Genomic DNA, 10,894 nt, shown 5'->3' with positions numbered 1-10,894 from the left:
ACAGTGGCTGGAAGGGAGCCATTGAGGGCCCCTCTGGGACTGCAGCAGGCCACACATGCTCCCTGCTTATTAGTGTAAAACACCCTGGTGACTCACACAGTGGAATGCTTAAGCCAAGATGTCACCTAATAGAGGGTATGTTGATACAGCTTTATCTGAGAAGTTACATAATCATCCCAATGTGGAAATGCCAAAAAGGAATTTGTGCCTTGGAATAAAAGAGAGATGTACCCCTGGGAATGACTGACTCCAGAAAGGATATAAGGAGTTTTCCAGTGAGAAAGTTATTACCCTAGACAGAGCAGGTGACTTGTAAAAAACAGGTCGCAATGGGGGCTAAGAATTCACTATGGGCAGTTCCACTTGGTTAAGACTTAGCCAGACCCCTGCCCTAGACAGTCTCCAGTGTCCCCCAGACCCGCCCCCTCCCACAGGGCAGAAAGAGGCCTATTCTGTTATCTAGCCTCCTGGGATATAAAAGTCCTTACTTTGAGTCCTTTCTGCCTCTTGCTTTTGGGTCAAATATTTATTTATTTAAGTCTAGAGACTTCATTATCTTTCTACCCTAGAGGGCCGAATGAATCTCTCCTTCCACTCTGTAGGAATTTTCTGAAAGAACTTACTCTCTGAAAAAAATCTCGAGCTCTGGGACACCGCTCACACCCTCCAGTCTTCCCTTGACCTCTGCCTCCGTCGTTCCACCTGCCCCAGGACGTGACAGAAGGAAGGAGGTTGGCTGGAAGGGAGGGGCGAAAGTGTCACAAGCACCTGTCACCTGGCTGGCCCTGGTCCCCACCTCCCCAGCCCCCAGAACCTCCGCCCTCCCTCCCGCACGCCCCGACTGCGACTAGCCCGTCCCTCCCGCCCCAGCCTCCCGCCACCTTCCAATGGCCAAGGGGCAGGGCAAGCTGAGCAAGCCGCGGCAGCCCAGCTGGGTCCCCGCCCTGTTCCCGGTTCCCGAGCCGGGCCCCTGCGACCTTTAAATGCCGCCCAGGGCCAGCGCGACGCGGCCTTCGCCACCCTTCTTCCTCGGGCGGCGACAGCAGCACCCCGAGGCAGAAAGCAGCCCCGACCGCGCAGCGGCGGTCCGGCAGCAGTGGCCACCTCCGACCTCCCGGCCCGAGCCGCCTCCCGCTCCCCTCCCCCTCCTCCCTGGCCCAGCCTGCCTGGTCGGCGCCTGGCCCCAGGCGTGCGCGCACGCGTGCCCGCCTGTGTGTGCGCGCGCCCGAGCCAGCCTCGGACCCGCGCCCCCGCCCGGCGCAGGACCGCCCCGGGATCCCCGCCCGCGCGCCGCGTCCCACGTCCCCCGCCGCCGCCGCCGGGCCGCCAGCCCTGCACCCCGGCGCGCAGTGCAAGAAGATGGCGGGATCCGTGGCCGACAGCGATGCCGCGGTGGTGAGTGCGGAGGGGTGCACGCGAGGCGCCCCCTTCCCGCGGCCCCGCACGCCGCCGCCTGCTCAGCCTGGCTGCGGCGGAGAGGTGGCTGAGGCCCAGCCCGGCGCCCCCCGCGTGGGAAGGCGCCGGGTACCTGTTAGCGAGCGCCGGCTGTGAAAGGCAGGCCTGGGGGGCAGGCGGGGCGCCCCGGGTGCAGCCGAGGGAGCGTGCGTGGGGGCGGACGGCGGCATGGGGGTGACCGACAGCCCCCTCGATGCCGTGCAGCCGGCGGCCAGGTGTGTGCACGTTGCACGTGTGAGTGTGCGCGTGTGTGAGTGTGTCTGGGGCGCGCGCCCCGCCGCCGCCTCCGACGTCCCGGGGATTCCCCCTTGGAAATGGGTCTGGCCCGGGGGCTCCCGAGAGAAGTTGAGCGCGGCCCTGCACTCCAGCCACGTCCTTCGGGACAGGCCTGGGCGACAGCGGGTCCAGAGGCGTTTGCATTTAAAGAGGGGCCTGTCCTCCACCGACGCGGGGCTCGGGCTCCCCGGTGTGCCTCGACCTGGATTTTGATCCAGATCTGAAGGTCTGGGGATCTTCAGAAGCTTAGCTACCAGGTGGAAAGGACGGGTTTTGTTCCGGGGCTTTCTGCGGCTATTCAATGGGCTGTGAGGTGGCAGCATTTGCAGACGCTGCCTGTGTCCTGCCAAGGCTGCTGGATTCAGCCAGATCCCTGTAGGTTCTTCCCCACCCCTTCCCCTTCCCCTCTCCCGCCCCCACCCCCAAAACTAGAGCCTTTGGAAAGCCAATCTGTGTGCTTCTATTTTTAGAAACTAGATGATGGGCATTTAAACAACTCTTTGGGCTCTCCAGTTCAAGCCGACGTGTACTTCCCACGACTGGTAAGTGATTTAGTTCTGTGCTCTGTGTCTCCGCCTGTACCCATTTTCTTTCTAACTGCATTTTCTAATGAGTCAGGTCCCCAGGATCTGAGGGCTTGGCTCTTCCCCTACAGGCTGTAAACTTCCTGCTTCTCCTGTCATCCTTTGCAGATAGTTCCATTTTGTGGGCACATTAAGGGTGGCATGAGACCAGGCAAGAAGGTGTTGGTGATGGGCATCGTAGACCTCAACCCAGAGAGGTAAGACAGAGAGTCCTTGTCACGGGAAGGCTTATCAGGGAGTTACAAGGCGGCGCCCACTCTTGTTGTGGTTTATTGCCCCTCCTCCTCTCCCTGTGGCCAGTGTTGCTAGTTAGAAGCGCCAAGAAAGTACCATGTTCCCATGAAAAGAATGTGTATGAATCCTAGCCATCATTTGTCCAGACAGCTATTTATATCAGAGATTATAAATATAGGCCCACATCATTTTCTCTTTGACCCTTAGGGAGGCCAAAGGATTTTTTTCTAAGGGTTTTTAAACATGGTGCTTAGAGCAAGATCTGTCAATGTAAATGGCAAGCAGACTTTACAAGATATTATTCCCCTGGTCAGTTTCTGGGGCTTCTTCTGAGAATTCTGAAATGGATTAAGGTACAGATGTGTGGGTGGTTTGAAGTATCTGACATCCCTAATATCAGTCCTTTTGCAAAGCCTCCTTTAGGTATCAAAACGCCTGGCTTGATTGTAATCCTCCGTCTCCATACGTAGCCCAATTCCCTGTGTAAAAAGTGGCCCATTAAAAGCAAACACACCCTGAGAAGAAGGAGCAAGTATGGGGGCCTGAGTTATTGACAAGTGTTGTCATGGCCAACCCTGATTAACGAGGTAATTTTCTGTTCAGCTTTGCCATCAGCTTGACCTGTGGTGACTCTGAAGACCCTCCCGCCGACGTGGCAATTGAACTCAAAGCTGTGTTCACAGACCGGCAGCTACTCAGAAATTCTTGTATATCTGGGGAAAGAGGTGAAGAACAGTCAGCAATCCCTTACTTTCCATTCATCCCAGACCAGCCATTCAGGGTGAGTACCTCGAGTGCCTCAACTCTAACTGCTGGCAGGGTGATGATGCTGTTCTCCTGCAGTGTATGCCAAGAAGGCTTTAAGCAGCCAGAATTTTTGCATGTCCAGGAAATTTGTCACCTGACGGCGAAAAAAAGAAAAAAAGATCAAAAGAGCTCTGTTTGCTGATAGGAATTAATACCATACTAGCTCTTGGCTCTATTTAGCTAGTACATTTAGTAAATAAACCCATGTCTGGATTGCTAAGAATAAATACTTTTCTATGTAGTACTCAACCTAGTACTGGGAACGTAATCTATACTGGCCCCGAAACACCTGATTAATAAATAATAGTAAGTGCTAGAATTTTCCTCAACCTGTAAGGAGTAGTAAGCCTTATTGGTTGTGACCTTTTAAAGAATATAGTGATGATCTTTTCATTGTTTCTTGTTGCTTTTGCCTGTATGGCCTGGTCCTGTTTCTGCCTCTGGGTTAAGTAGCCTCAGTGTGTTTTATTGCCACAGGCTGTGTGGCTGACAGACTCCTTCTCTGGGGCCTAGATGAGTATAAATTGGCTCTCCACTATCTCGTGGGCAGGAAGCACAGCCCAAACTTCCCATCCAACCAAGCAATATGAGTAGCACCTTCCTCTATGAAGGCCAACGCCAAGAGATGCAAGTAGTGTGGGTAATGTGTTAGGAAAGGATTTACTGAACTATCAGTCCTGGTGATGAAGTTGTCTGCATTATACCTTGTTAACATACGTCACAATAATGACAACTCAGTTAAAAGCTCCCTGTTGCATATAAGCCTACTAAAAGCACAGCTATCCTTAACCTGTTGCTCTTCATCTAGAAATTTACAAGGGCCTTATAAATAAGTAGTGGGAGGAATAAGAATCCACGAGGTCTACATCAATGATAGAATCAAGATTGTTGTTCTCATCGTAGCCTGGGGAAGGCAACCCTGTCCATGTCCCATGCCCTCCCCCTTCTCTAGAATGGTAATGACCCCTTAGACTCCTCTTGACTGTGACAGGTTTTTTTTCTTCCTTTTTTTGTTTTTTTGACCGTGACACTTTCTCAATGATGAATCTTAATGCGTAGCTCATGAGTATGAGTAACTAGAGCTTCTGACGGCCAAGAATATAATGCTCCCCAACAACCAAATTGAAATGAAATCAGCCCTTCTTGGTGATACAATTTTAGTAATAATATGTATTAAATGTGACTAATATCACATATAAAGTCTCTTCTTGCATGGGAGCCACCAGTGCTTTTAATGAATACATAGTACAGAACCAATGATTAAAATGTATGGTGAATTACTTGAGGAAAAGAGGAAGAAAAAGCTTTTGCCATATGGAATCAGCATTTCTGTTTAGCTTAACAAAGCCTTGTTAATTACACCTGGTCCAGTGGTAATTACCTCCTCTCTGCTGTAGTGTTTACCATGTTTGAGTGTCTAGACTGTTATTACATGCTACTAAGGGGGTACTGGTTCTGCTTTGTTAGGGTCTTCTCTGAGGGTAGGACAGAATTGTGCAGGGGATGGAGGCACCTAGGTGGCTTCATCAGTTAAGCATCCGACTTCAGCTCAGGTCATGATCGCACAGTTCATGAGTTTGAGCCCCTCATTGAGCTCTCTGCTGTCAACGAAGAGCCTGCTTCAGATCCTCTGTCTCCCTCTCTCTCTGCCCCTCCCTCTCTTGCTCACGCTCTCTCAAAAATAATTATTTTTTTTTTAAAAAAGAAAAAAATGGTTCAGGGGATGACAGTGGAGACATTATGTGTCATATAAATAAATATATGCTACTTTATGTCCCTTTCTGGAGTACGAGGAGAAGGGAGAAATTAAAGCATGAATAAATCTTTAAAGGATATTGAATAGCATAGAGCAATGGTTCACAAAGTGTGTTCCTCATTCCAGCCATGCCCGCATCGTGTTGGAACTTGATGGAAATGCAGATTCTTAGATCTTACCCTCAACCTACTAAGTGGATAATTTGGGGGGTGGAGCCTAGCAATCTGTGTCGTAACAAGCCTTCTGTATGAGTCTAGTACACCCCGATGCTTGAGAACCACTGAAGATGGTGCCTTTCTCTAAAATTAAGTATTATTTATTTGTTTTCCCCAGCAGGGTTCAGTGAAATTGTGAATTGAGATAGATGATGATTTAAAAAAAAAAAAAAAGAAGAGATGGATGATGATTTTGTTTCTTCCAGGTGGAAATTCTTTGTGAGCACCCACGTTTCAGAGTGTTTGTGGATGGACACCAACTTTTTGATTTTTACCACCGCATTCAAACGTTATCTGCAATCGACACCATAAAGATAAACGGGGACCTCCAGATCACTAAGCTTGGCTGACACTGTTTAAACCACCTCCGTTTCAAATAGGATCAGGTGCCACGACTATCTGACTGTCGGTCTGGAAGAAGTGTCCTAGCAAGATCTGGAGACTTAAAAAGAAAACAAAAACAAAAAAGCAAGCTTCCCTGTCTCTTCTTTCTGTGCAGTTTAGACCCAAAATGGCAACTTCAGACTGTGGTTTGCCCTTAGGAAGCCGTCAGAACAAAGACACCGAGCCATTATTTCCAGAACCAAGTAATACATTTATGCTGGATTTTATTCAGACTAAACGGACATGGATTTGTGATAATTTGTGATTTGGTAGCAAGTTATTCATCTTTTCAAAACAAGGTGATACTTAGAAACAAAAGTGCTAAAGACCTAAAACAACACCACCACCAACAAAGACGGTACACCGAAATCAACTCATTTCTGCACTGAAGTGGGATCGTGTAGCACAACCAACATTTTAGTCAGGGTATTTACATAGAATGTAGGTTGTTCGAGGTTTGGTTGGTTTTGTTTTTCTGGTTTCTTCTTTTTTTTTTTTTTTTTTTTGTTTGTTTTTGCACAACATAATGTTAATTCAGATTTTGAAAGCTTTCTCGGAGTTATTTATTTATACTCAGTGTTATGTATTAGGGAATGATTAATGTCTCAAAAACAAGTTATGAACTTTTGAATGTACAAATATCTTAGGTCCAAAGGGGAAAATTACTTATTACAATCATGAAAGAATTGTATCTTCCATACCCCTAAACTTAGGATCTCTTGATATAAATTGCTGTAAGTGCTTTTGGGAAAACTTGGCAACATTTCGATAAAACTGCTTTTCAAGTAATAGACGATTACATGAATTCTATTTACATGACTTTTTCTCCTTACTGTGAATTAGCACAGTATTGGCTTCCTTAAGACTAATTAACTACTTTTTCCTAGGTCTTTATAACAGCTCATTAAGTTGTTATTAAACTGATTGAAAACATATAACAGATGATTGCATAGACAATTTTTAAAATAACTGTTATATAAACTTTTAAAAGTATACTATGAAAATGATTCTGGAATGCAATGTAAAGCAGAAGCAAGTGGCCCCAAATAACTTACTTGGAAGTAATTTATATCAACTTAAGCTGTTAGCTCATTGTATTACTTTTATTATGTGACCCTCGCCAATGTCCCTAAGCAATGCCTTTGGAGCTTCAGAGGAGAGGATGCTTCCCGCTGTGTTGGCTGTGCTGAGACATTAGGATAAGAGGGGATCCGGATTAGGAAATGATCCAGTTAGTTTATCTGGAAGGTTAACTCCCAGAACTCCAGGTCTCTTGAGCCCAGCCAATAGTATGAATGCTTCCACTTAAGCTGGAAGAGTTTCCGTGCACTTGTGGAACTGATCCATCCGACAGCAGAGCGTCATCGGGAGGAGCCTGCAGTACTGTAAATGTCACCACGCGGCAAGGGATGGTCGGAGTCCTGGGCACTGGACGTCACAAAGTGCATTGGCCCTGGAGAGAAGGACCCCTGGCATTGCTTTGGTCAGGTAGTGGGGAGGACTGAGGGATGCTGGGGTGGGGGTGTATTTATATATAATTTAGGTTTTGTTTGTACAGCATACTGCATCATGTTATGACACGTCCTTGCCCTGCTTTGCTTTGGAGTATTTTTTACACAACATGCAGAGACACGGAAGTGGCCACGTCATTTTCACGTGTCGAGAATGTAGACAGTGTTTCAGTACCAAAGTCTTAAGAAAAAGCAACCTAAAATTGTGAATTTTTTATAGGTGATGTATTTGGGTTCTTCTCAACTTTGAAACTGTTTAGCACAGTTCCACTGTGTTATAGAAGAAGATACTTTATCCAACGAGACTGGCTGAGCATTGAAAAGCTTTATGTACCAGCTGACTTAATCAGCCATGTTCAGCCAAGAGGGCTGTTCTGTGGCTCCCGGTATTTTCAAGCCTGTGATTAACTTCTCGTGGCTTCTCAAGCCACTAGATTTTGAGGAGTGTTTGTACAGGCATTTAGAGGGCACCCTGAACTATATTTGTAGGGGTTTTGGTGGAAGACCCCCACGGGAGGTTTCCTTTGAGTGGCTGTCCATCCCCACGCACTGCATAATTCAGCAGAAACCAGAGGAGCTGGGTGTGTTGATTGGAAATGACACTGTTCTCTCTACCTATCGGCTAACTGCTTATCGGCCGAGCCCTTACGCAGCTTAGTGTGAAGATACACTGTTAACCCTTCCTTTCTCTGGGAGGCCAGTGGGAACCTCTTGGTTAAGCCTGTTGGAATTAGTCTAAATGATGTGATGGTTTGATTCAGGTATAACGAAATTAGCAGGGGGGCTGTGTTAATCATTAGCTGGAAACTGGAAACAGTGTTCTTGCCTCTCATTGGCATGTGAGGTATAAGGTGGGAATTCAGGGTGGAAAGTGCAATTTAAAGCTTCACAGGAGAGCATTTGGGTATGTAAGGAGTTATTTCCGACCAGAGCCTAATTTTGCAATATGACCAAAACCAAGGAATATAAATAACAGTCAGGCTCTGGGGGAACGAAAGGCAGGCTTTAGACAATCTGTCCATTTCTGCATCAAAATTGAATTCAATGTGTATATCTACTTAAAAATTAATAGAAGTGACTTCTGCTTTTTGGGCTGTCCCAGAATTGTCTGAAAAATACTATTTTTTTAAAATTTGAAACCCCGTTTCAAATCTTGCCAACCTCAGTTCAAAACCCCTAAGAGATCACTCTTGGAATTGATGGTGACTTGTTAAAATGGCAAATCCTTTCATTTGTACTAAAAAAATATATATCCAAAAAGAGGGAGGGAGCCCTGTGGCCTTGAGAGAGACAGCCTTGGCATTTTCCGGCATTAATGTAGAAATAATGTTCTTATGATGACATATTTTCAAGGAAACACTTTCTTATTTACTGCGTGGTGTAAAATGTTGCTAAATGTGTTCTTACATTATTATGTCACTGCTAAAAGTTATTTGCACTATAATAAAGGAATTTTCTACAAAGTGGTTTCTGGTTTGTAACATGCTAAATTTGGCACCAGATATGATGTACTTAGTATAAACCAAACGGTATTAACAGTGTTCCCTCACTTTAATATATGCTCCAAGACCACTTGTTCACATGTTTCCCACTTTGATAAACTGATAAAGGGAAGGAAGGTGGCTCGGAGACCTAATGAGTTTATGTTGTGTGTACAATGGGTTTTCTTTTTAAGTATAATTTATATACAGTAAATTCACTTTGATGTACAATTCCACGGGTTCTAACGCATGCATAGATTCCTGTTAACCACCACCTCAACCGGGATACAGAATTGTTCCATCACCCCCCAAAATTCCCTTGTGCTATCCTTTTATAGTTAAATTTGCCCCTCACTCCTAACCCCTAATCAGGCAACCACTGTTCCCTGTCCCCTCTCTATAGTTTTGCCTTTTCCTGAGTGTCCTAGAAAGAAAATCATGCAGTACGTAATCTTTTGAGGTCGGTTTTTTCCCATTTGCGTAATGCATTTGAGATTCATGTGGTGTGTGTATCAATAGTTTTTATCGCTCAGTAGTGTTCTATTGTATAGATGTACCAATTTCTTTATCCATCTACCTGTTAAGGATGCAGTGGGTTCTTAATAAATCATTACATATAATCTTAGCACAGTATATATACAAAAGCAAGACTGAATATCCATGTCTTCTCTTTCCTGCGGTTTGAATGATTAGGAAGGAAACTTGATTCCTTGGCTATTCTGCCTACAAATAAAACTATAGCTTATAGAAGTTTGCCTAGCTTCAGTTCGGGAGGTAAGCAGAGATATTTACTCACATGCTGGTTCTAGGGTCCTACTTAACGCCTTAAATGTTTTTATTAATCCCTTTTTTCCATTTTTATTTTTCAAAGATGCAACGTTATGAGGCATGATTCTGTCACAGCTTTTGCAGTTAAGTATAGGCAGGGAGGCACCTATATGCGCACCTGTTAAGGTGGGGACAGTTTGCTGACACTATTGGACGGAGATGGGGGAACTTCCGTGCCCCACAGCCTTGCTAGAGAGATCCCTTTTGAAATATGACATTATACTTGCTTTGTGACAGCATTGTGGATTAGATGGTGTGGAAGACAGCTATAATTGGAGCCTCCAAGTGCCTCAAACACTGAAGGTCTTCACTCATGCAACAGGTATTTATTGAGCCAGTTGCCAGTTGCTGTTCTAGGCACTCAGACAATACATCAATGAGTAAGACTGACGAAGGTCTCTGGTGGGTTTAAACTTTAGTGTGCCTAAGAATCACCCAGAAAGCCTGCTTAAAGGCGCAAGCCCAGCCTCATTCCGGGAGATTGTTTCAAAAGATCTGGAGTTGGTCCCAAGAGTTTGTATTTTTAGGAAACATCCTGGATCCCAAATTAAGGAGCTCTGCCTTGGTGAATTCCATACACATTCACCTAATCAAACTGTTGGATTGTATGGGGCTGTGATACTCTGATCTGTGCATATCTTCCTGTGAAAATTGCATTTCAACGCAGGGACGTCCTTGCACTCCCCCAAAAAATCATGCAACTGTCATTACAGCTCTACAACTATGTGCCAACATCCCTGATTTAACCTCTTACTCTCCTCACTCTATCCCTACCTCAAATATAAGACACTGAAGTAAAAGAAAGTGCCTTTCAACCAAGTTTTATAGAAATCTTCCTTATTTGGATTGACTTTGGACCTCAGGAGGACCTGACACCTGTTTTAAACAGTGGATGCTCTGAGAAAGATTGAGGTTCTGGGGGAAGCCTGCCTTCCTTATTGGTAACAATTTCAATCAGTTACTCATTGGAGAATTGTCAGGGTGGGACCCAATCGTTACTCTGAGACAAATAACACAGAGTGACGTATAACTTGTAAAGAGGTCAGAGGGCAAGTAGTAATGGCCCAAATGAGCTATTCCTGGCATTTTGGAAATGAATTTAGAGTCTTCCTTTCACAAGAAAAGGCTGCAACACTGCGTGCATGCCTTGCTTACTAACCACCATGTTAATTTCACAATGATTCTTCCCTAAAAAAAAAAAAAAAAAAAAAAGCCTCCTGCACAAGGCCAAGAACTGCCTTGCAAGACAAACACTAAATAATTAATTAAAATGGGTGTATACAGATGCCAAAACAATACTCAACCAAGACAGAAGGGGAAGAAATAGCCACTGATGCTTTCTCTTGCTTTGATACACCTTCCA

At 45.5% G+C, this 10,894-nt stretch overlaps 1 protein-coding gene across 1 annotated transcript; it reads left to right on the top strand.

The window, feature by feature from the left end:
* The first annotated feature begins 853 nt into the window (after window positions 1-853).
* On the top strand, window positions 854-8,685 carry LGALSL (galectin like). The gene is made up of 5 exons (XM_060604588.3): window positions 854-1,395; window positions 2,202-2,273; window positions 2,424-2,512; window positions 3,153-3,330; window positions 5,534-8,685. Exons 1-5 carry the CDS (start codon window positions 1,360-1,362, stop codon window positions 5,675-5,677), a joined length of 519 nt encoding a protein of 172 aa, XP_060460571.1. The 5' UTR covers window positions 854-1,359; the 3' UTR covers window positions 5,678-8,685.
* Window positions 8,686-10,894: the final 2,209 nt, after the last annotated feature.

Source organism: Panthera onca, chromosome A3, assembly GCF_046562875.1.
Source record: "Panthera onca isolate mPanOnc1 chromosome A3, mPanOnc1 haplotype 2, whole genome shotgun sequence".
Classification (NCBI taxonomy): Eukaryota; Metazoa; Chordata; class Mammalia; order Carnivora; family Felidae; genus Panthera; species Panthera onca.
Note: the sequence above shows the minus strand (reverse complement) of the source record. Positions and strands in the feature narration are given on the sequence as shown.